General features: G+C 40.0%; 1 protein-coding gene across 3 annotated transcripts in view; it reads right to left on the bottom strand.

Moving 5' to 3' along the window:
• The window catches only part of SPAG16 (sperm associated antigen 16), a 359,065-nt gene that overhangs the window by 156,883 nt on the left and 174,862 nt on the right, over positions 1 to 27,320 (bottom strand). For all 3 annotated transcript variants that reach the window (XM_042035377.1, XM_042035375.1, XM_042035378.1), the window contains one exon: positions 12,740 to 12,925. In XM_042035377.1, coding sequence (XP_041891311.1) covers positions 12,740 to 12,925 — 186 coding nt within the window. The remainder of the gene's footprint in view (positions 1 to 12,739; positions 12,926 to 27,320) is intronic.

Below are 27,320 nucleotides of genomic sequence, written 5' to 3' on the forward strand. Positions count from 1 at the left end.
ATGGAAAGCAGAGCCATCTATCTCAGAATTCCTAACTTCAGTCCAGGAGCAAGGGGCACTCGGGTTCAAAAAGGTAAGTGGGGATTCTTAGATTATTTTTTGACTCTTACCCTTGCTCAGCACTTTCTGCAAATTAAGTTTCCTCAGGGGATTTTTTTTGTTGGCCAGGTGAAGACAGGAGCACCAGGAATCATTTATTGAAAAGCAGAGCCTTGTTTTATGAAACAATTATCTCCTCCCCCCTCCAGGCACAGGGGTACGAGCTAATCAGATTAGTGCAGGCTCAGGAATCATGAAATAGCTGTAACCCATTTAAGCAGACAATAAACAGTGCAGGACAAGGAGTGTGCTTGCTGCTCAGCAGCTCTGCCACTGGACAAGCAAAGCCTCTCCCCAGTGACCATGGGTTCTCCTCAATTACCCCATCAGCTGACATCAGCATGGAGCTCACGGCCTGTTCCACACTCCGTATGAAGCTGCCATGATCTTATTATTTGTGTCTTGGGTTTTTTTTAATTACAAAAATCTTTACCTGTAAAATTACTGCCTTTTCAGGCTAACCCTGAACAAGTAAATGCAGATGTGTCAATCCCTCCTTGCTTCTGAAAGACAACAGCACATGTGCTTCGATGCATCACTGTCAAATGATTTAACTTTTTGTGTCCATACATTAAGGCTTATGTGAGAACTATTCAAACAGTTTATTTTACAGTTTTAGGCTTTTGCTGTTCAAATAAAATATTCTGGAGAAGATGAGCCATCCAAACTCCACATTCAGATCCCCTTTATGGTGCATTCCAACCACCCTGAAGAACTTCTTTGTTATTTCTTTCATTCTCTTCCTTATCATCATTTATTTCACTCTTCTACACGACCGTGTTAATAAATAAAGAATATGGCATTACATGCACAACTACCGACTGGTGAGACGTAACACAGAAAATAACAATCGTGACAATGAAAAACAAAATATGAAGTATCTTTATGGCAGAAGACCAGGTAAACTTACTACGTTATGCTGGAACACACATTTTCTTTGGAGTCCCTGCATTTTACTGTGAGACTCATCTGATCTATTTCTTCTGACAACTCACAGACAATGTAAGAAATAATTGGTTTTTACAGGAGTTTAAGTCTGTAACAGTGGATAACAGCACACTTTTAAAAAATGCCACTCCTGTAACACTAACCCCTAAAATACCTCGCCAAAGCCTACAAGTTCATCCCATAAAGCTCCATCATATCATATTCTCTACAAATTTACATATTTAGGATGAGATTTCCAAACTGCCTGGACAAGGGAGAGTCTGAGAGTCCTACAGCTGCTGGGTGCCCAAGTAATGGGATTTTCCCGTGTGACACTGTGGCCGTGCAAACATATCTTCAAACAACCCTTGGGGCTCTTTGAATGATCCAACTCTGTGTGGATTAAATGAAGGGTTAGGGTGGAGCAGGTTCTGGGGGAGAACTTTGTTCTGTGCAGCCACCAGAGTCAGGGAGCAGCTGATGATGAGAACAGGAAGTGGCTCTCAGGCTTCTGTTTGTCAGGAGTTGCATTAAATTGCCCGATGGATGACCCAGGTCTGCACTTTTTCTAGCCCAAAATTCTTGTCTTTCTTTAAAAAAAAAAAATCCACTGTTTGAAAACTACCAACAAAAGGGAAAAACTGAAACAAGAACTATACAGGAGGCCAGCAGAATAAATCTAGAGAGCTCAACTACATCTACACAGTTACCATAAAACTAACTCAAATCAGCTTTCAGCTCTCCAAAAAACCACCAAACCCAAATCCAGCAAACCCCTTGCGCTCCAAAAAAACCCCAAAACAAACCAAAAGTACACCATTATTTTACCTTAGGATCCACTTGCTGGTCTAGCTTTATAGTGATGAAATTCTATAGAGGATAGAGAAAGCAGTACTGGCACATCATAACTTAATCTCCCCACCTTTTAAATTTTTTTTGTTTACTAATTTAGTAAGTTTTAATTTATTGTTAATATATTTCTACTATGTCTTTAATCCCAACCCGTATGCAGGAAGACTCCTGCAAGCAGCACGGGTAACTCCCACGTAAAGGGAGTTCTGCCAGCTCTGTCTGCCCTGAGCATCACCTACAAACGCACTGGGCCCCAAAACCACCCCCACACCACCAATGACCCTACCAGGAGCTGGCTTATTGCTTTCTGACATAGAAAAGAAAATGCCTTTACCAAAGAAGTCAGATAAAGAAAACACCTACAGTCTCAAAGTCAAAAATGCAATGACAAGTGAAAGTTGGAGGCCCCACTTTTATTACTGTTGTATTGCAAACCAGGAACTTTAGTCCTTGGTTTTTTCCAATTTTTTTTTCTTTTTTCTTAAAGGGAATAGTCAGTTGCAATAGTGCAGGGAACCATGAGAACCTGGGCCAGTCCTGTGTACTGTAAATTAGCATGGAGTTACACAGAATATTAATGGATGGGTTTAATTTGCAGCATGCAGATTCACTGCATAAAAAGCACTGTGACTCTTGTCGGATGTTAGTTTATTTTCTTCCACATTTTAAATTTACTGAAACTTCTTTAGACCTATTAAAGAAACAAATCCTTTTTGAAAACAGTACAACAAGGCTGAGATGCAATAAATATAAGCACTTAAATATTAAAGTGAGGAAAATGAATTTCAGTGTGCTTTCAAATTGGTTTTCTTCAGTGCAGAGTTTCTTTATTTGTCCAAATAAAATGGATTTGAGTGGGTGGCAGCTTTAAGGAGTTATGCAGCACTATTCAATGGCTTTGTGAACTTGGGAAGGTATATGAATAATGGATTTGCTGTGCTCCTAGACACAGAGCCACAACAAAAACAGCGTCATTGCAGGTTCTCTAACAAGCAGCTGCTGGAGTGAAGAATAAAGAGCCTGGTCCACCCACTGAAGCTACAGGTGCGGGAATGTTTGTTCAGATCAGTGACTGAACACAGAATGGGAAAAGCTAAATTCCCAAGGATACCTCCCACCACTTTGATCTACTACTTTCTCACCATTTTTAGATTGTGCACCACCCCCGCTCTCCCCAAACAGAGCTGGAAAAGGGCTGGATTTCCCTTTGCCAGCAGCTGGAGGAAAAGATTCACTTGAAACACATGCACTAAATATAAGCATCGTGATTTAGTCTCCTCCTTTCCTAGCTGTGAACAGTTTGGTTTACATTCCTTTTTGTTCTAACTTTCCCTGTTAGCGGTGTGATTTTATATCAATGTAATTACACCTGTCTCATCCCAGTGTGCACCCAAAGTAAGTGTCATTGGATGAGAAGAGTATCCACTGTTCTCCAGGGGAAGAGAGGCCTTTGCAAATCACTACTAAAATCTTCAGCTGCACATAGCAAAGCTCAGTTTGCAATTGTTGAAGGTGCTGAATATGCAATCAAAGTACTGTCAAGCCATGACTGACAACCTGATATGGATCACTTAGAAGTCCGACACACTCAGAATTAGGTTTTCATCAATCGCCAGTGCCAGCTGCTAACTTCACTCCTAGTATTGCACAGTGTCCCCAAACCCTCATTTCAGTCTTAACCTTCCAAAATCAGCTAAGATCTGCATTATTATGAAACAAAACCTGATATTTAAAAAAAAACCAACCTAAAGAAGGGACTTTTTAAGGGGCAGAATGTAACTGCAGAAGACCACACACAGTATTTTTACTTTTTTATTCAAATTTCAGAGCAGGGATACAAGTCTGACTCCAACTATGTTCCCAGCGTGCAGCAAACTCGTGCCCTTTATGGCACCGAAACACTCCATGACCGTCTGCTCTGTATTAAATAATTCACAAATATCGTTGACATTTTATTGCAGCCTCCATATGAAGATTCCATTATCTAGAATATTTGTGTTGGTGACAGAAATATGCTTGAAAGAGACACTAAAATATAAAGAAATTCATTGGGTTTGCATCAAGTGGATAATTCCAATACATATTTAATAGGTTTCCCACAGACACACATGCCTTTACAGGCTCTGAGTTCAGTAAATAGATGCATAAAAATTGTCTTGCAGATGGTGAATTGATTCCTAGCTGGGAAAGATATCGGTCAGCCTACAAGATTTTTGTGTGATGATGTGTCTCAATTCACATCAGAAAACCTACAAATATCAAAGTGCAGAAGGGAAATGGCCAACGTTTTTGTTTGCTTCATCCTGGTCTTCGCCTCCATCAAGGCAAAACCCCCCCTTATTTTCCCGGGAAGTGTCAGAGTGGTTGTGTCTGCTGTATACACAGGCTTAACCACTTGGATCATGTGGGAACAGACTTTATAGCTCTAAATCTGCTTGAGGATTTGGAGATGTGTCTCAAAGTATAACCCACACAGGGCACCAAAGAAGCTGTGTTACCTGTATCAGGTCTGACCACTTAGGGAAATGTAAAGACTGAGGAGAGAAACAAGCCCCAAATTTTTGAAAGCTGCCACAGACAAAAGAAATCATTATTGGGCTGAAAACAGTATATATCCACATTTTAAGGAGGTACAAACACAATTCAGTGTCTTCCAGTGTCAATAAGAGACCCAGGGCACATTTTTTTAATGTAAGAATTAATTGTTAAAGGACTAAGATGTGACTTGTTTTCATTTTCCAGTTGAGGCTAATCAAAGATGAATAGAGTTTGCTCTAACAGGATACACAACTGGAGTTCCAGCACTTGAGAGAGAAAATGATCTTGTGTAACATCTGAACCCTTAAAAGAAAACAATAAAAAGGAAGAAAAATAAACCCCAAAAGCATCACAGACAGACACAGACACACACATATCTGAAGACTGCCTGGAGCCAGAGGACAAGAACTGAAAAAATTCCAGGAGGAATTTACATGTATTAAGGCATCCACTACAGCAGACTTTTACTTTGAAATCAAATGACCGACTCATCTAATTCCAAACCAGGAGACATCAGCAGCTAAAAATAGTTCACATTCAGGTGGATATGTGGCTATGCCTGTCAGAGTATTGTTGCTTATAAATAGTAAGATGTATTCGTGTTCATTTTAGTTCACTGGGAGACAAGCAGGGAAACAACCTGCAATTACCTGTGCTGCAGCACACGGGCATTTTGGGTGACAGTGCCCCACTTGAACGTGGATCACAGACTGTGTGTGTAACATTTGCTCTAACTGGTACTGACAGGATATGGGTGTGATGATGGAAATACATCATTTTAATGAGCTGTTGTTTTCACTGAGTTCTGTAATAATATCTGACAGTTTTCACTGCGCTATGAATTGCTCTGTTGGTACAATTCATTTTTGGTTTGGTGGAGATACTGTAAGTCAGTATTTCTAGGAAAACAGCTTAGGTAAAGAAAAGCCTGCCAGTAATGAGTCAATGTGATGTGAGGGAGAAAGAAAACAACTGTATAATGACCCTGGATATGGAGTAGAAAACTATACTCTGACTTAAATTGTGCTGAATGCCTGCAGTGTTGATCCTCTGCATTTGAGTTCTGAACGCAGGAGAGTGGAAACACCCTGTCCAGATCTGACTAACATTTTGCAGAAGCCATGGTTATAGGACCTGCACAGTTGCAAATTAAGACAAAGAATTCATCTTGCACATTGTCAAAGAGAGAAAAAAGCAGCGCCTGAGCCTCCTCCAGTGCACACAGTCCAAGTGGACTCAGCTTTGCAGACCTGCCAGCTGCTCTGGTTAGGATTTGGTGGAAGGAAGCCTCAGTTTTACCTCCCTCATTCCTCCTGCTCCTGAAGCACCTGCCAGGGAATCCAGGAGGTGTTTGGACAAGGGAGGGACACCAAGCACAAAGGTGCTCAACTTCAGAGGAGCACATTTCCTTACCAGCTCAAATAAAGCTTCCTGCTGTCCAACAGGAGCCTCTCAGCCAACAACACAGAATTTAGGGAGGCTGGGCTAAAGGAGGACAGCTAGAACATAAAAACCCACTAACAATTGCATCTAGTATGTTTTTTCCAAGCCATATTGAATGCTGAAATAATGGAAGCAAGGAAACTTCTGAGATCAGAAAATGAGACACCCATTTATGTAAATCAAGTGCAACTTTCTCCACTATCTTTCCATAAAAGAAATACTATGTAGCTAACTCTGGTAGCGTTCGGGTAAGCCTACCTAGAAAAATCTGCAGAACTCAGACACTTTAGAAAGCAGCTCCGTTTTCAGCCTCAGTTTTTTTAAAAAATAAAGTAGTAACTTGATTTTTTCCCCCTCCATTAATCAAAAACTGCTGTGCAGTTCAAGACCAGCAGCAGAAATCAGAAAGCAAAGCACTTACATTTCTGTGTGTTCAATGCTTTAGGAAAAACGGAAAAATATTCTGAATTTAAAAAAAAAAATTATCACTTTAACTACTAAGATCTTCAAATATGCTTCCTGTGCACAGGCTAAATTGCCACAGATGGTTCCAGTAAAAGCCAGAGAGAACATGGATTTATCTAGACCAGTAGCCAACAGCCACCAGAACAAATATTTCAGCAGACGTCACACAACTCCTGTCATGTTTTACAGAGTCATTAATAATCACATAAACATCTATTTCTCATGGATCTATATTATTACTGAAAATCCAATTCTGATTTTAGTTCCTCTCACCCAGTAGGAAGATTTGAAGAAAACTAATTTTGCCATATTGTTGACGTCCCCAAGGAATGGAAAGTCAGGGTTTTAATGATGGCTTCAGTAGTAACTCACCCTATGGCCTCGAGTAAAGCCCTTCACCTCTTTGTTTACTTTCACCAGATGTAAATAATGGTATGGCTTGCCCAGCTTAGGCATTCCATGGCAATCAGCTAAGATTCTTCTGGCCTTTGGGACCTGCAATTTCTCATTACTGAGGCATGTTGTCTCGTACTAAATCCACAATGTCATTTAAGTTTACAACATGGAGTTCAAGCTACACGTCCTGTAAAGTTTTGTACTTCAAGCTTCATCTTGTCCAGGATTCTGTAGATTTAGCCATATCTTCCCCTTAACTGAATAGCTCTGCTTTGAATGTAATTTTTTCCCTGATAATTCGCATTTTCAAATTGATTTTTTACAACTGGCTCTCTGGGAATTATAACAACTAGGTTTTAGACTTTCCTGATCCTGAAAAATGTGTTATGGAATTGTAGCATAATTATAAATTTGGAGACTTGGGCATAGGCCTGGCTTTGATTTGAAGGATTAATAGCAGTTTGTCTCTGCAGTGCTCCTTGGAGGATTCCAAAGGGAATTCTCCTTTATCAAAATGGCAAGCATTTCCTGCTGTGCTGTCAGGAGAGACATTACAAACTACCCAAAAATGGTCCTTCCACATTTCCTCTGAGTTCTTCTACCTGCCTTCTAATTTCCTGGAGGACATTTGTCTTCTCTGAAAATAGATTAGCTCCACTTTTACTGGAATCAATTAAACATGGGATCTGGCCAGAGGAGCTTGTGGCTTCTGTCCCACTGAGCAGCCAGTCAGACAAGTGTAACCTCAAATGGGGTATTTGGACAAGGACTGGCTATGCACACTCATCCTGATTCAAAATGTGAAAATATAGCTCCATTCTGAGACAAGAAAAATCTCTGAGTTCCTTCAGAGGAGATTTTACAGGATCCTGATACGGATGCATTTGGTGTGGTGAAAAAACCCTACAAATCTGAGAGTAAATATTGCATTTCAAAGCTGTCCGTCGCCAAAGGGAAAAGGAAGAAAAAGAAACAGAGTATGAATGTCAAGGATGGCAGGAGAAGCCAGGCTAAACCCTGGGATCTGGTGATACAAAGCAGAGAGTTTGACCGGTCCACTTGGCAACTCCAGGAACATTAAATTATCAATTTAGTGAAACTAGAGAATAAACCACTCCACCCCAAAGTATAACTGCAGGTTAAAATCAGCTTAACCATGCCTTGCAGTACACACACTCAAGATGTGTATTAATAAAACACATGCAGGATTTGCATGGTGTCATTCCATGGTGTCACTCCAAGGAAAGCTGTAGCTGACGAGGGACTTCTAATTAAACAAAATCCATCCCTGCTTGATTTCTTTAAATACTAACCCTAAATTTTCCAAAATTAAATGCTTCTTATGAGAAGAATCAAAACTATAAGCAGCAGATACCAAGTGGAGAGAAGTCACAACAGGAGATAAGAATTTTAATAGAGGCTTAGGAGCAAAAGAAGGAATTATTTATATAAACTAGTAATTAATGTCAGACACATCTGACACTTGGGCAAAGAAGTGAAAATGTCCTGTCTTGTTGCAGAGAAGCAAAAGGTGTCAGCAATTTTTTTTGTATATTTGGAAATAAGTAAAAGAATCTATTAACACCTCAGTAACAGGACACTATCCTGGAGGTACAGGAGAATTAACAATAATCACAATTAGTTACTTCTAAAATTGGCGCCTGAACAAATGCACCAATGGACACTAGAAATGACTGAAGATTGAGGTAAATACACGTTTTAAATTTTTAAAATAAAATTTGATTATGGGAAAAATTTCCGTGAGTAGACAAAAATTGCCCCGTTAATGGAAAAGGAAAACAAATGAGTGATGGATCATGGAACAGCAACCAGAAACGGCTCCAATCCACAAACACTTCCTCACCCTGGGCTCTGCTGCAGGACAGCACAATTGCATTTCTTGGTGGCCTAATTCCACATATTTTGTACTAGTGAAAGAAAGCAGAGAAAAATGGAGAACTGCTCAGTGAGCACAGAATGGATCAACTGGAGAAAACCAATTCTGACTGTTCTGACTGCTGCAAACAATTTCTCAAGCGCAAAGCATAAATAACAATGTTTGCCTTTAACATTCAGTGTAGAGCATATGTTTGCAAAGCTAAACAACTGCCTATGTTTACATGAGATATATGATGCTCAGTTTGATTTGCATATCAGAGATCAGGCTGTAAATCTCTGATGATATTTACCACTGGATAATTAAAATTAATCCTGCCAAAATGACTTTGACAGTGTTGAATTTATGGTCTGAGAAAACACCCCTGCAACTGCCTGCTGAGCTAGAACATAACTGGCTGTATATTTTCAACCTGAGCTATCCTACTGAATAAGATCCTGGTCACAAATTATAAACCTCTCCCTTTCTTCTCCAATTTCCTATTTCCATAATCATTAAGAAGTGGGGATAATTTTGAAGGTACAAGATATGCCCGTTTTGCTGTTTTGTTTTTTGGTTTAAATTTTTTTAGCCATGGCAGGCACATGAGTTACCTTTCTTCCCTGCACTCCCCTTCCCGATGTTACACCATTTTCTTTTTCATTTCCTTTAAAAGCAACCAATTCTCCCAGCAAAGAAAGCATCAGGAAGTTCCAACTCCAGAACTCAGACTCCCTCAAGTCCTTCAGTAGCTTGGATCATGGCTGTGTCTCAGCATGTGTCTGTGTTTCCAGGAGAAGGAAGTGGCTTACTCAGATTGTATCTTTAAATAGAAGGCACCTAACTTGTCCAGAAGAACATTGTTTACTAAAAGCTACCTCATATTATCCTCCTGGTAGGAATGTCATTTGTGGCTTGATACATGATTGAAACTTCCAGTATACACAGAAGAAAAACATTTGTGAATAATAAAAAACCCCAAACCGACCAAAAACCCCAGGCATATTTCATGTTCTAATAAAATAAAATTCAAATATTTAGTAGGCAGAATTTTCTTATCATTGGCAAAGAATTATGTAATTTATCAAAACTGCTGGCAACATTTTCCTATTGAAGAGATGTTGCATCTTGTATTCTTTGGACTCCAATAACAGATTTGATGATTGTGCAAATTGCACCTTGGATTTTGGTGCTAAAAGATAGCAAATAGCCTCCCCAGCTTCTTGACACCAAGCTTACAACTACAGAGAATGATGTATATTTTTCAAATGCAACATTTATAGAAAAGTATGTTTCTAATGTATAAAAGTGGCCTTTTTGAAAGCTGGAAATAAGAAGATAACTGTCATCCACTACAGAAATGGATGTATTTTTATTTGTAGCATTTATTTACAACATATCTCTTTCAGAGAGGTGGCAGTGATAGCTTTGATATCCTTCTTGCTTTTCTTCCCCTACAATCTGCTGCTTTCCAGGCCCATTCAATTTGAAAGCAGGCATCCATCCAAATATGTAATATTAAGGAAGAAAGACAGCTCTCATTTATAAAATCTTAATTCCTTGTTAGTGGAAAGAATAAAACCACTAGATTAACTGTGATCACTGATTATTATCCTCCCACGAGAACGTTATCTTGGGCTCTGTCCCCTGCTCAGAGCTTGTGGCACCTGGAGAGGGAGAAGGCTGACGACGGCACCTGGATGAGCACCTGTTCTGCAGGGTTGGGGAGAAAAATAACACTCCAAGCATCATAAACCACAGAAAGCCTGCTCCACGTTCCTATTGTCACACAGCCCCAGGCTGGCAGGGCGGCTGAGGAGGGCACACATTCCTGGGGTGCCCAGCCCCGCTGGCCAAGCTCGTGGCACAATTACAGGGGACACCTTGGAACAGCTGGATCAGTGCTGCAAACTCGGCCAGGTAGCTCAGCAATCAGCACTGCCGAACCCAGGCTCACTGCAGGCTCTTTTGTAGCACAGCTCCAAATATAACAGCAGCAATTTAACAAGCCAGTGGAAACCACCAGCTCATTCATCTGTCCATAGCCTTCCCTTATTTCCAAATCTTGCCGTACATCCTGCACAGGCTGATTTTCCACTTGAATGAGCCAGCACGGGCACAAGGCCCAACTGCAGCTGAGTGTTCTGCAGAACCAGGATGGATTAGGCTCGAAACAGCCACATCTTGTCACCAAACCCATTTTAGAGAAGTTCTTCAAATGTCTGTCATTTCTGCAGTCCTCTTTTCATACTAAGTACCTACACCACATACAGCTCTACAAACTCACCTGAACTGGCCGCAGCAGAACTCACCTGGCCTTTGCACTGAGGCAGTGCAACAGCCCCCAGCACATGGCTTTTACTGGCAACACATCAAAAACCCAGCAGTGAGAACTCCCATGAGGGCTTTTTTTTCCTACTCTGAATACACCTTATTTTAATTGGACTATGTCACATTTTTATGCCACTTCCTGCTGCCTTTAGCCACTGAGATTTTGCATAATTTTTGATGTTTCAATAATTCTACATGGATAGTCAGCCTTTCACATCATGGCTGGGATGTTACTCTCTTATTTTCACATCCAAAGCACAGCTCAGATAGACTGGAGGCAGAAATGGGAGTTGGTGATGAGTGTGAGTGGGAGGCACCATGGGTTGGTGGTGAAGGTTTGCTTTGATTCCTCTGACTACAAAAGCTTCCTCTGTAGGGAAGGCATTTTCAAATGTCTAAACAAACCTTTGTCTATGCAAATTCAAACCCATTCTGACATCAAATTAAAGCTATTCTTAGTATTATTTCTTAAAGGTCATGAATATGCCATAAAAGATGATCAAAGCATTAGAAATCTACAACAGGTTAAGAAAAGAGGCAACAATACGTTAGATTTCTGCTGTTCATGTTTCTAAGGAAAACACTGACCATTAATGCTTATTACTGCGATGGTGGAAGCATCATCTGTTCTCAGAACTGGCTGACAATTTTTGTTCTAAAACCCACCACTCTGCTGGCTTGAACTTTGTCAAACCTTAACTAGTTTTTTTTTCGCCAAAATAATTTGGAATAATTCATGAAAGGATAGGTTAGTTATCCCATTTTGAAAACAATATTTTTAATATCATTTAATGCTTCCTCAATTCATGGTTTGAAAGCAAGACTGGAAATCCGATACAGACAGAGTTTTAATTAACTCTCAGTGAAATCTGGATGAATTACAGTTTGAAAAGTCTCCACTAAGGGCTCACTGCAATTGCAGCAGGCCGGGAGGGATTTAGGAAAAAGGAACAAAAGATGAAATTTTCCCTTGCTTTTTGAGTGAAGCTTCTTCTCCTGCAGTGGCCAACAATCTTGAAGGAGTATTTCATCTCATTCAAATGCAAGGGAAGAAAAAGACCGACAGGAAATGGAAAAATCCATTAGGACTGGATAATAAAGAACCAGGGAAAACGCCTATAGGACTCTGCGGACGGATGACATCCAGCTGTTAAAAATCAGACCTAGTACAGTACAGTAATTCAGGAGTCTAGAGGAGATAGTTTGAAAAGAGATAAATCCATCCCATTTCTTTAAGGTGTTAAGTTAATCAAAACTGAAGACAACTGGAGAGAGTTAAGGAACTAATTAATCAGTAAGCACAAATTCACTGATATTCTAAAAGCACCTTCATAAAATGCACTTGCCTGGATAATAAAGAAGGTATAGGATGATTTATTAATCAGGAGTCACCTTGCTGAAACACAGAAAATGACTAAAATAAATTTCCACTTGGCTAACCTTAAACCAGGTTGTGTACTTAGGAGCTTGAAACAGTATATAGAAAACTTACTGAAAGTCTTATTCAGTTACTTATTCAAATTACATATTGAAGTTCCACAAAGCTCTTGCCTTAAAAAAAACCAGCAATGAAGAATAACGGATGCCAAGTGAAAGCAAATACTTCCATTTTGGCACTGTGTTAATTGAAGTCCTTCCCAGCTCCCTGTTTAGTAAAGCCTTTATCTAGTAATCCCATCGGAGGCTGTTTTTTCCAGCACTGCCTTTAATTTCCCTGTGTTCTCCGAGTGAACTCCACGAATCGACAGGGAGCTAAAGCACAACCCTGGTTCTTAATGAAGGTATCAATTAGTGAACACAGAGCCTCCATACCTGTTAACATCCCAGATCTTGCTGGTGCCATCCATGGAGGCAGAGGCCACGAAGTCCCCGCAGGAGTGCCAGAAGCAGGCCCGCACCGCGCGGGAATGGCCCCGCAGCGTCAGGATGCAGCCGCGCCTGGACAGGTCCCAGATCCGCACCGTGGTGTCACCGCTCGATGTCACCAGCTGGGTGCCACTGCTCGAGGAATAAGAAACAGGTTTGAGCCAGGAGACAGGTAAGGAATTTTCAGGCAAAATAATTTAACTCTGCTTAGAAAGACAGGTTAAGTTGCAGTTGTTGATTTTACCTTAAAATACACATGAACAAAAGCAACCTTTGGAAACATTCGTATTTTTACTGTGCACAGTTTTCCGACACATTATAGATGAAGTGTCCATGTATTAATACTCTATCAAAAGAAAAGGAGATAGGAAGTACCTATCCCCCACAGGAAAGTAAATACAGCTTTCAAATAAATTCCTACTTTTTGTAGCCTATTATGAGCTCATCAATAAAATAACGTAAGCCCAGAGGACTGCTTTCAAAATACAACAAGACAGATTAAGGGAAGAGTATTTTCTAATTTCCCAAATTCATACCATTTTCAACATATAATTAATTTTTAAAAAGCATCCTAATTTTGTTTTTTCTAACTCTGTATAAATACTTCAACACATTCACCATCTCTTGGGGTCATTGATACATTACATAAATGAAAAATACAGAGCTCAGCTCAGATTTTTTTTGCCAAATCTCAGACATAAACTAGTATAATTCTGTTTCCTTTAAGCATGGACATATGGCTTCAGACTAAGAGTCCATCTGTAACATTTTATGTAACTAGTAGGGGATTCTTAATAAAACAGTAAGAAAAAGCATGTGGAGTGATTCTCTTATTAAACCCTCCCAGACCTAGCCTGTGGCTCAGGATTTCTTTGTGCTCAAGAAGAATCCATGGATTTTTTTTCCCCTGTGAGTAATTGATTTTTGAACATATGCAAACCTTTGGCACTCGCAATCTCTTATGTCAATGAATTCCAAAATTTAATTATGCCTTGTGTGAAAAGCTCTTCTGGGGTCTTAAATACCTTACTTCATTTCATTTCATGCTTCTAATTCTACTACTGTGATTAAAAGCAAACACTGAGTACACCTTCACCATGTCTAAGTGTGCCACCAGCCGTGGTGGGACAGGGCCCTGTCCAGTTCCACTGCCAGGACGAAGACCCCGACTCATTCCTTGTGCAGAGGTGATTCCAGCCCTTGGAGCACATTTCCCATCTCTCTCAGCACCCTTTCAGCTGAGAGGGAAGGAACAGGTACCCAAGGAAGGTATGCAATGGCACTGTTTCGTGGTTTATTCTCTGTTCTTTCAATTTAATTACCATCTTTGGCACGACTGTAGAGAAATTTTCAGCAAACTGGCCACAGTAGCTGCAAGATTTCCTTCCTCAGTACTGATAATTAGACACATTCTTACCTATTATCAGTTCTTATCTCAGGACCATTTCTTCCCATGTGCTTTACTTTGTGTTCACCTGCACAGATTTTCAGCTGCTGCTTCACCATCAAGTCAATTGTTGAGACTGGAATCTTTCCTGTCCTCCTTCACATGCTCCTTTTCACTGCCCTGGCTAATTAGCAAACTCATCCACCTCATCCCCTTCCCCAGTTTCCAAGATCATCTTAATAACTCAGGTCCCAGCACAGATCCCTGTGAGACTCAGAAATTAATTTCTCCATGCTGAAAGTGGCATTTGATTGCTATCCTTTTCTTACTCAGGACAGTTCTGCTTCCTTGGGAGTTTTTATCAAATGACCTCAAGAAGAATTTGCTGAAAATCCAAGTGTAGGAAATTCATGAATCTCACTTGATCAAATGTTCAATAAGCCCTTCAGAGAATTCCCAACCGATTTCTGAGGCTTAATTTCCAAAGCCATACTCACAGCTCCCAGGGCTTCACTGCCATAAATGTATCCATGTATCCTGTAATTTGGCTTCCTAATATAATTCCTGTCAAGCTATGAAAATTAGATGAATCCATCTAGAATGCCTTCATCCTAAACTCTTTTAAAATATTGAAAAAATTGATGCAGCCCTCCTAGGAATAAGGGAGGTTTTCATTTTCTAAGCAAAAATTTGTTTCAATTGTTTTCATACTAAACCAAACCAAACCAAACCAAAACACACACAAAAAAAAAAAAAACAAAACCCACAGGAAAAATATTTGGGGATAATACACAAAAATACAGGTCAAAAATAGTTAAGCTGTAGGTTTTCAGACCAATTTCTGCCATTATCTGAGCAACATCAATAAGATGACCTTGCCTTTGGGACCCAATAAACTCTTTTATTTGAATAAGGGCAAAGGTCCTATCACAGGCAGTGGAAATCCTTCTTCCAAATCTCTGGATATAAAATTGTGGGGACTGAAAACAGCTCAAGGGTTGATCCTAAGCACTATTGTAAAACTTCAAGTAAGAGTACACTCAGAGATATTTAATTCACTGCTGGAGTTTATTAAAAAAAAAGGTCTGAAACCTGTGGTGTCAACCCTTTTATTTTATATTCTCCCTTTCCTCCTTTTCCAATAGATGTCCACCAAATTGCTTGGTAAAAGTAGCTACTACGACAGCTTGAAATATGTGCATCATTTACCTGATAGATCTTAAGGGGGAGCTTGCCACTATGAAAGATCACCTACCCAAGTTTTTGACGGTTTTAACACTTGTGGTTTAGGTTGCTATTTTTTGTGAAAATATCATTATAATATTCATTAAGGCAGTTACACCCCCATGCCTAAGACAAAGCTCTGAGAGATTAATCTCTCAACATTTTTTTATAACATTGCACAGGTATAATTCTGAAGCTTTTGTCACATATACCAGAGCATAAAGGCTTGAAGTCTGAGTAGGGGTTTGGAGGAGACCCTAATTTTGTTGAGCTGTCAGGAATAAATGTGCTTCTGTTAACGAAGCACTTGCACTTTTAATAAGCCAGATCTCACTTCTGAAGATAGATAAAATTAGAGAAATGACAAATTATCACAGCCCTTATACATTTATGAAATAAGAGCTTAAAATAAATTCAGAGTCAGGTGTAAAGTGGGACTGATGAAATCTGCAATTGATTCAGAGGGAAACATTCACTGCCACTGTTGTGAATCACAAAAAGAGATTTATGGCTTATGCATTTTTTAATATATAATCCCCAAAATGCTACATGAAGAACTGGTTCCTTGGGCTGAATTTCAAGAATGCACCATCCAGGCAGTGATGAAAATCTTTCAGAAAACAGATATGAGCAGGAAGGTAGTTCAAATGGATTCAATTTGGCAATCTGCAGCAGGGGAAGGAGTTACAAGTGAGGTTTAGCACCCCTTACAGATCAAAGGAGAAAAAATAGTGGAGATTGGAAACAAAAGTGCACCAGGAAACAGTTTTGAGGGAGAGAATGACAGAAGTAAGGGCAAAAATACTCAGGAACAGAGGGACCCATGCCCCAGCCCCCTGCAAAACAAGTTTCCTCATAACTCCCTGTGAATAAAAAAGCATCAGGTCATTAAAGGAAGGGGATCTGCAATTATCCATGTAGGAACTTAACACCAGGATTTCTGGGAAGCACAAGTGGTGCTGGTGGGAATGCTGGCTGTCAGGGCTGCTTCAGCACAGGGGCTGCACTCTGTGCTCAGGAAACTCTCGGCACACATGAGGATTCAGACCAGACACACACATAATGAACAGGAAAGTGCTGTGTCAAGCCAAGTCAGACATCTAAATCAAAATGCTGCTGCTAAGAAAAAGCCCTATCTACTTAATAGCTGATCAATAATGACACACTTTCTCTGATTTGCAGCATTTTTCAGTCCTGGGAGATAAAAAGAAGCACACCAAATTCTGAGGTAATGTTTTGTTACCCACAGCTGCAACATTTTTTTTACCGTGCTATTTTTCCTTATAAGAGCATGTGGGGGGAAGAAACAAATATATCAGAAAAAGCAGCTGCTTTTAATGATTATGGCTGTCAGTTTAACCGTGTATGGTACCCACACAGTCCTCTATCCTCTATGACTGATTTTCAAACAAAATGCATGCTGATTATGATATTAAAAATATATGAAATTTGACATTGGAACCTCCACCTTAATTCCCAGCAGCTATATACATAAACTCCATTTGAATTCAAGACTGATCACTAACAGGAAAAGCTCCAACAAATCCTGTGCAGTGTGCATATATCTAACTCAGAGGAGAATAAAACACCTTAATTGTTTTTTAACAAACACATCAAAGAACTAGGCAAGGTATTAGGAGACAAGAAAAAGGTAAATCCTATCTTGTTCTGTCACTTCAAACACATTCACATAAATGCAAATAACTTTGCCAACTTCTAGAAATATGGTGCTTTTGTAAAGAAGCAGCACCTTTGTGCATGGTGCTCTGTGGATCCCTATAAGTTGGGTTTGTATGGTCTTGTTTGGTTTGGTTTGGGGTGATTTCTGTTTAAACTTTCTCGCAAACCAAAGGACTACATGGGATGAAACATGCCTGCATTGATTAAAGTATTCTTACAGAAGAATCTTTCCAAAGTTCTCGGCAATGGAGAGCCCATGGTACCTGTAACCCCTGTTCTCCCTCTATGGATAGACCATTTTTTAAACATTAAATGCACATAAAGTTCTATCTTTCAGCTGATTTCTGGTATTCCTAATTGATACTGTAAACCTGCTCTTCCAGGAACACTTAGAGTGGAAAAACTTTGGAAACATTAATTCCACCTTCCACAAAAAGGGATGGAACATTAACTTCTCAAGCCTTAAACCTTTCCTCCCTCATATTCTAAACACACACACACACACACACACATTTCCTTTCATTACACATTCCTGCTCCTTCCAGCTTCACTGTTCTCACTACCAGACACCTCTCCATTAACATTTCCCAAGGTGTAGACACATTAATAGTTAAGACTCATATTCAGCAACAACATGAGCCTTTGGCACAGAGTCACTTCACAGCATTTCAGCAGTCTGACTGCCTTTGTGGAGTGCCAGTCAAGTGAAGGCAACAGCTACACTGAGAGTGCTTCCCTGTAAATGTGTCACTCCTAACGCCAACAGCCCAAGCAGCTTCAAATACTGCTCCTGGTTCAAATATTTCTGGACAGTAGACTTAGATCTGAATCTCAAGCTGCTCCAGGGGACTGATTGCTCAGGTTCCCTCTGAAGACCCTGTGGACACTGAGGTAGAAAAGCTCTTCTGCTCTACAACATCAGCTGCCAAGCAGGACCATGCATCCCATCCTTCAACATTTACAAGGATTGTCATATTGAATTAAGCAAAATAAATGATAAATCCATCTGTATCATAGCTCTGTGATAAGCCCCAGAGAGGGAGACTCCACACCATCTCCAGGTATGGAGACGTCTCCTGTCCTGGGCTGCACCACCCTCCATGGAATGAAGTTCTTCCTCATGTTGAGGGGGAATTTGTGTTTTAGTTGATGCCCATTGCTCCTTGTCCTGTCGCTGGGCACTGCTGAAGTGTCCAGCAACATCCTCTGACACCCACCTTTGAGATATTTATATGTGTTGATGAGATCAACACACACACACACACACATATGTATATAAATACACAAATTATATAAAATATATATTATTGTATATATTATGTATTATGTGCATTTTTTATATATATTATTTCTATAGGGCTGTGGACACAGTCAGTGTTCTGCACACAAACTGAGACACAGCTCCTTCCCTCAGACAACTCCAGCCCAAACCAAAAGGTGGTGAGCAAAGCCTTACACACAGTGCAGGCCAACAACAGTTCTCAGAGCAAAACCAAGCCAAACACAACTTGTGTTCAAGTTTTTTATCCTAAAAGAGTTGCAGCAAGAGGCAGCTTCTGACTGGAGCTTAAACAACACAAGCATCAGCAACGTAACAGCAAATTTTAAACATATGGTCCAAAACATTACAGGGATAAGCTCTTTCACCATGACAACTGAAAATCATTTTAAAATCAATATTCCAATCAGTTAATTGGAAAAATGATTTCTTTTTTATTTACCTCTATTCATGCAACTATTCTAAAGCAAAATTCTAAAAGCCTCTATGTTATTTGCAATATCAGCACAGGCTGACAGTAGGCACAGTAAAGTACAAGGGAAGAACTGCAAATCCTGCTAAAGTTTACTTGAATTTTGCTGACATTTTATGCTAGGTCAAAGAGGAAAGATAAAGAAAGAAAATGCCTAGGAAGAAAAGTTATTCCATGAAGAACAGAACTAATGAACACCAAATACCTATGGAAGCATCTTTTGCCTACTTCTTTCATCATCTTACCTGTTGATAAAATAAATACATCAAGAATTGACTGATCTGTTAGACTTCTGTCTTCCAATTTTTTCCAGATTTACCCTGCAAGTTAAAAGTTACCAAAGGCAGTGGAAGAGAGCTGAAGGAACATGTGCAAGGGGGTTGGGAGAAATACATCCTTGTAAACTTCATTTACTTGGAAACAAGGTTAAAAGCAGGGATCCAGACAACTCCACTTAGGAAAGTAGACATCTACTAATGGAGTCCCACCTTTGATTATGAGAGCTGTATTTAAACACTCCATTTTCCAGTTGGTACTGAGAACAATGTAAGGGATGGAAATGCCAAACATCAGTTCAGCTCTGCAGTCATTGCAACTCTTCTTTGTTCTCCTGTGTTGTCACTGCTCATTTTCCTCTCACCAGAGAAGGTGAAAATTGGGATGAATTTAAAAAATGTTGGAGTCAATTTACTATTTAAAAAGTCCCCATTAAAATGATTGAAAAGAAAACAGGTGATTTTCTGCCTCACCAGGCAGGATGCTTGCACAGTTCCTTTATAAAGGATGATGTGGATCCAACTCTCTGCGGGTCCAAAGGAAGATGGGACAAAGATTTGGAAGAGGAATACACCAAAGATTACATGGAAACAGCATCTGGCTCAAGATACTTTGAAGTAAGAAGTAGAGTCCAGCAGGGTACTAAGACCAAACCTCACAAATGCCTTTCCTATTCTTAGACATTCTGAGGCATCTGCTGGTACTCACTGCTGGGAACAGGATGTTGGTCCAGAAAAATCTGGCGTGGGGAGCCACCCTTATGTTCTTAGTTTGTGTTTGAACAAAACACTCAGCAGCAAAGGTTTTGTTTCTAAGATTTTGTAACCTTGAAACAGACTTGAGATATGGTTCACTTGTTTGTTGCTGCAGTTCTGAGCCTCATTAATTATTTACAATGACACTTCTTATTAGGAACCTCTAGGGGTTTTTTTGGATCTATGGTTCATTTTGGGTGTTGCTTTAACTATCCTGGTGGACTACGTGTCTAAGATGCATTTTATGTAGTAATTGTAATATGTTTCATCCCTCAGAATAATCTTAAGCCCAATTTTACTCACTTTAATAATAGACATGAAATGTTCATTTATACAGAAGGTGATGCCAGAATACTCAGCAGTAGAAATATAAAAATACCTTTTCTCATTTATCATCAAAGGTAAGGAGAAAAATAAATTAAATTTCAAAAATGCAATATCAATTATAAACTGACATTCTACAAGCCAAGGAAGCAGTTCCAAAGGCAGGAAGCAAGGCGGTAACCAGCAGATGGTGGATGGCACATGGCTTTTTGTCAGAGAGGAAAAACGCAACCATCCTGCAAAATCCTTTGCCATAAGGCTGTTGGCTGGAAATCCTCAGAATCCTGTCAATGTGTACTATGCCAAGTGCAAAACTTGAGGTGATTTTTCACTCCGCATTACCTAATTGTGAGATCTTTCTGTGATGTTTCCTGCTCATACATTGACCTGTGCCAGGAGAAGCATTTCCCCTTGTGCTGCCTGGCTGGCAGCTGGCTGTGACAACAAGGGCAAACAGGAAAGCAAGCTTTTGGCACCAAACTGCTCCTGGATAGACAGACACAAGGACTGGGCACCACAAAAGTAGTAAACTTTTGTTTTAATGAAGTTCACCTTCTCGATGAAAACCTCCTTGAGGCTACTTCCCACTTCAATGGTGACAGTTTCACATGTGCAAACATTTAAATACAACATGATCCTAACCAGAAAGAGTCCTGGTGTGGTATATATGAACTCCAAGGTAACAAATTCAAGCCATTTATTAACAAGTTTCAACTTAGCAAGTCCTCCATACTTTAAATCATCTTCCCTTTCTGAACTGAGTACCGCTACCAGAAGCTGCCGTGTCTGACCACACAAACCCACAGAGAAACCCTGTTTCACCTGAGGCCCTTCCCACTGCCCTTACCTGCACATCTTCCTGTGCTCAAGTACTCCTTTTTTTCCAAGGTTTTGGCCCACAAAAACACAGCCTTTAGTTCTACATACAGGATCATTATAATGATTTTTAGTCATTTTGTTAGAATCATTTCTTGTTATTTTCCAGATTGCTCCAATGCATGTTACAAACCACACAGACCCCACTCAGGCATGCCCCATTCAAATCCAGTAGCTGAGCTTGGTACCCCCCAAAAAATATTGAGTGTGGTCCTATTCACTGCAGGCTAGACTCTTTAATGTATAAAAAATGGGTTAGCTGCCACCCAGTATCATGTAATTAGAGGTGGTTAAATGAGAATCTAAAATGATTTAGGCTCCTGGTAGAAGGCAGTTTTTAGTATTTGTAAAATTGGCTTTTAGAAGGCTTGGGAAGCGTACCAGATAAGGAATAAAAATGAAAAGACAAACTAGTTACAATACTTGGAGATTAGATGTAGCAAAGTATGTGTCAGCAAGACAGCAGGCACTACAGAACGCAGGGCTCTGGGCAAAAATTAGACAGCAACGAATTACCTTTTAACAATTATTTTGCATTAAAAAAAAATGATGCCTTTTCTAAAAGCTTCCTGCCAGTGCATATCTAGCACCCCACAGCAAAATCAGACACCTGTTTAGCAAGGGGTAGGAGCATCCTGGCCTCCAGCTTGGAGCAGGGAGCTCGTGGGAGCCTGGCCAGTGGTATCTCCAACAATTATGAAGGCTTCTTATGCTGAAGGCAAACAGTGTTCCTGGGTCCACTTGTGCCACCTTCCTGTAGCCTACTGCCAAGTAAATTTTCCTCCATTAACCTCATGAGAAATAACTATTTTACCTTAAATCAAATATAATGAGTAAACATTGCAAAACTACCATATTTTCCAGAAATGAGAGCTATTCTGTACCATTCCAACACCTATTCTCAAGCGACCCAGTGTAAGCTAAAGTCTTTCTATACACTGCTAAATTTTTAAAATAATGTATTTAGCCCACATAAAATCATGCATAGTACCAATCAATATCCCTGACATACATTAAACAGTGTGCCATTACAGTGTGATACTTCATCTCAACACCCACCCCATCCAGCTGGGTCATTTTTCCTCCATTGGAATGACTCCAAATCCTCAAATTTTAATGAAGGGCTGTTGAAGTAGGGAAAAATGTAGTTTGGAAGGAGTTCAGATACATGAATTCCATGTACAGAAAAGATTTATGACCTATATTAACAGCAATAATCCTGTGTCTCAGTTCCTCTGAAAGGCAAAGTTGTGGCTCAGTCGTTTTAAATCCATTATCATCCCCCAACGGTGGTCCAGTGATGTCTAATCACAATCAATAGCCAGCAAAAGACCACAGTCATTAATCCCATTTGCATGTTTGTACAAAGCATCATTTTTAAGCTGCATATTCATATGCAGAGAGAGTCCAGTGAGTGCACGGAGATTTCGCAGCCTGGGAAGTTCTGCACTGGGATTTGAGCATTCCCAGGCCCCTGGAAGGATATTTAATCACACTGTGTAATGATCCTGACAGTGAAGGCCAAGAAAACACACAGGATATTGCATGAGCCCCGTGTTTGTACTTGGGGCAAGTGATGGACTCACTGAGCCATGCCCTGGGGGGGGAGCGAGTTAATGGAGAGAGTGATCAATCACAATCTAACTTCAAGAGGGGAGGAGGAATGGAAATGCTGAATATGAGCAGAATCCTGTGATGGTACAAAAGAAAGCAGAATAGCAAAGTAAATATAAATTTCCACCCTTTCTGTGAAAGGCTTTGCATGAAAACTGAACTTTAATCCACGAGGCCATGCAGCCTAAACATTGACTGCCCAAGAGCTGTGGGACACCAGAAAACCCTTCAAACCCAACAACTCTCAGAGGTGATCTAAACCATGGACACAAACACAACACGGCGGCCTTCTCCCTCTGCTCCCCATTTCTTTCATATACACACTACTTAGATGCAAAGGAAATAACTACCACAAACTAAGAACTTGGTTCCACATCCATGTCCCTCAGCAAACAAGTCCTGATCCTCATTCCCAGCAGGACAACTTCTCCTGCTACCTGTGCATGGCAACTGTTTTGTACCTGGAATTCCCCAGATTACTGCAGCCACACAGCTTGAGGGGAAACAAAGAAACACAATAAATGACTGTGATTCATACCTGGAGTTTGTGCTCCAGACAAAATCTTGTAAACACTCTAAATATTTGGGGGTTATTTCCAATTCAAATATCTTAGATATTGCCTCAATTGAATTGCCATTCTCTAGTCAACTCTAACACTAATGTTTGTTATTTTAACAGCTGCACTTTAGGAAAGGCTCATTTTAACAATATAACAAACCCAGATACCGCCTCAGCCACTCCACTAGAACCCTTGCAGCAGACTTGAGGGAAAATACAATTGCCTTTATTGCACAGAAGAAAGCAATAATGAACCAAGGATGTTAAAGGCATCAAGATTATAATTGCACTCAGAGAAACATAACACAAGAGATTCTATTAAGAGAGATGTTTTGACGTGTATAACGACTCTGAACAGAGTGAGAGCAACACGTTCAGGATCAGAGCAGTGAACTGAGACTCCCCAGCCCTGGAGAGATGGCAGCTCCCTCTGCAACTCCAGCTCCCCAGCACAAAATGCTGATGAAGCCAGAAGAAAACCTAAACTATTCAAAATCTGAACCCACCACAGTAAACAACAGTTTTTTCTCACAGCCTAAATAAATGATCAGCAAAACTGAACTGCTTCTGGTGACTCCCAGGCAGCAAGAGCTGCCGGAACTTAAAATGAGGGAGATGTGCAGGAAGAGAAACCAAGAACTCCTTGTAGAGCAGACAAATTTCTGCAATACTTTCAGAGAACAAACTCAAGGCTTCACTGAAGCTGAACTAATAGGTTTAAAAATATCCCATTTTATTGATACTCTATAAAAGAGATTTCAACTGCCTATTCCTCCACCCTTTCTCTATCAAAGTGGTTATCATAGAGAAATTTCTTTCTTTCTTTCAAGTAAACACCAAATCTAATTACCCACACAGCTGATCAGAAAGTTTCCTTGCAATTTCTAAGTCAAAACAATTACATCAAAATAGTGATTCTGAATAACTAAATAAACTTTTGTCAGAAAGAGAAAGATTAAACTTGACACCTGTTTTGTGAAATTGATCATCACAGTGTTTTTTCAAGCTGATACCAGATTGGTTTAAAGCTCCCAAAATTAAATATGTCTGTTTTCAGGTCTAAAATTCAGATAATGGGAGAATATAGCGCACAAGATCATCACTTAAGAAAAATAACATAATTTCTATGTAAGCTAAGAATTCAGTACGTTTGAAAACCTTACCTTATAGGCAAGCATAACATATAAATGATAAATCATGGAGATAAGGTAATTAAATAATAAATTAAATAATACTACACAAAGACTAGCTAACTTTTTATCCCCATTAGGATTTCTACTGTATCTAAGGTCACACATTGTGGGTATGAAGATGGAGGCATTTTTTAAAGAGCCTTTAAAGAGATGTGTTGTACCTGTGATGGAGGGGCTGCAAATTAATCACTAGAAATGGCATTAGTTTATCAACAGGTTTTCAACCATGGGTGCTGAAGTTCAGTACGTGTGTAAAGCCACCTGTGAAAGCACCTACAGAGTGCTTTCAGCAAAGGGCAGCATTTTATTACAATGGATTTTCTTCCTGTAGTTATTTCAAATACACATTTGAATTGCTCAGTAGGAGGACTGCAGCTCCTGCCAGCCGCTTCCTCCCTCTCCTCTCTCCAACTGTCCTCAGCACTTCTCTCTCCAGCTGCTTGCTGAATTATTGTAATGGAGATATTATTAGTGAATCACTAACTCAGAGTGGTCAGTATTTCCACCAACTAAGAAATACAAGCCGAAGGTAGTTTTTCATCAAAGCCTGGTCATTCTGGCGGAAAAGAGAAGCCTATTCAGTAACCACACTATGGAACTGCACACTGTTTGCTTTCTAAAATCAATATAATGATAGACTCTTAAGGTTCCATGCAATAGGAACATTTTTTGATCTCTCTATTGACAGGGGAAACTACTTCTTTCAAGCAGAGGTAACATCCTTAGAGAACACTAATGGAGAACGTAATTAATGGCCTAATTATGAAATGTTTCTGAAGGCAAACCTTCTAGATGGCACGTGGGCTGTCACTGCAACCACCTCAGAGCCAGAAGATGGGGTAAAGCAGACACCTGAGGATTTGGCAACAAAGAAAATCTCCAAAAGTTTGGACATCTGGGAACCCCACCCAGTGTGAGGAAATTCTCCTCAGCATGGCAGGAATCGCAGAAAAAAAGGCAACTTCTGGATAATGAATCAGGATCTTTTGTTGTTATCAGTCCATATTTCCAAAAGCACGTTGCAGAACTGAGCTCTCTAAAGAAAATTAAAATGAGATACACACACTTTTTTCTTGAAATAGATACCAATAGTTAGCAGAGCTCTCTGAAATGAAAACATACTTTATGTATATATTTACATCTCAAAAGCCCACAGAGAATAACCAACAGTTCCATGTGCCTGAAGAGATTAGTATGGGTAGAAACATTTGGCTTGTGGGAGTGGGTGGAAGGGGAAAAATTTTAATCAAATCCATTACCTGGCTATTGATTTCTCTTTGCCAGACTGATCCTGTAGAATACTTATAAAGCCTTTGACATTGAGACGTTTGGCCAAAGATATTGGATTAGACTAAGCAAAGCTGAGCTTCTCATGTAATCTCTCATATTTCATTTATATGTGATTTATTCCTTTGTCCAGCAGAGGCTTTTTATTGATAAAAATAATGAGATTGAGAATCCCAAAGGAAATCTAATGCCCACCCAAACATATTTGTGAGGTAAAAATAGTAGGCTTTGTAAGCTTGAGAGAGAATGATGTTAAGACTGCTTCCTTGTATAAAAAATATGAAGCTTATCAAAGATTTTGAAATAAATAAAGCTATTTTTGAAATTAAAATTTTGCTATACTTGAGAACACCATGCACACAGTGAACACTGTTCACAGGGGAACTGAATGAAAGACTTCTGAAATAGTTCTTTTCCTTGCAGAATAAATGAATATAACTTTTTTTCTTTTGACTCCTGTATTAGCTCAATTTGATAAAACACCTTAACAACTGCTAAATATGATGTGTTATATAAAGCCAGTTAGATGACTGAAAATTAATTGTGCCACTCAAAAGAAGTTTCTTACCACTGGCAAATTTAATATGTAATCTGGTAACTAAAGGCTTTATTGAACTACACAGGAATTCAACACCCTCTAAAAAATTAAATCATTACGCCTTTTCACTAAATAAGTGTTCAAAAGTCCTAAGTAGAACATACAGACTCTCTCATGTTTCTTTCATAGCTATCAATAGCAGTAAAAGGATAAATAAAACTCATCTGTTTCTGCAGTGAGGCCTGAATTAGGTCCAAAAGCCAGCAGAAGAAGTGTTCTGTAGCTCAGTGTCCATGGACCTTTTATTACCAGTAATCTCCAAATCCCTTCTCTGGGAGGACTGTTGGTCTGGCTGGCTCAGTGGCCAGGCAGAGGGTGAAGGCTGACGTTCTCCTTCTCCTCCTCCCTGGCTCCCAGGTGAGCACAGCAGCTCCTTGAGCAGCCTCACCCACTGAGTTCTGCCTTGCTTCAGCTCCTCGCTCTCCAAATGAAAGATGCAATTAATGGAACCCTCTAATCTTAACACTGACTGATGATAAAACCACTTCCAAGATTTCTGTGCTGTCCATCATGAATCCAGCAGTTCCCTGAATATGCAGACAGAACACATCCCTGCGATGTGCTGCACATCTCCTGCCCACCTGGGCCGTTTGTGCTCAGTATTCGACTCCTCTAGAAGTACCTGACCAGCTGGAAGTGCACTGCAGAGCCATACAGTGCCTGCACAGTCAATTATCTGGGAGGCCCTGATGCCTTTGCCTGGTCTTAAAATCAAGAGTCAAACACTGTTAGAAGGGGAAAAGGGATTTTACCTTGGTATTTATTTTAAGGATCCTTAGGTGCACACGTCCAGGTCATGTGCGTTGAAATGCACCCCGCCGAATCTATCTCTGTGTCCGTGTCTCTCTGTGTCTCTCCCCCCCAACATTGGGTATAACATTATAGGTTTTACTAATTAGCATATCTATCAAAGATTCCCCAAGGAGAGGCTCAAGTGAGCCCCCCTCCCCAAGGAACCTTCCCCTGGATGGTTCTATCTTGGTTTACAGAATGTGTTCTGTAT

This window comes from Corvus kubaryi, unplaced genomic scaffold (genome assembly GCF_017639235.1).
Source record: "Corvus kubaryi isolate FWS band 111438036 unplaced genomic scaffold, C.kubaryi_AGA036_p1.0 37383, whole genome shotgun sequence".
Classification (NCBI taxonomy): domain Eukaryota; kingdom Metazoa; phylum Chordata; class Aves; order Passeriformes; family Corvidae; genus Corvus; species Corvus kubaryi.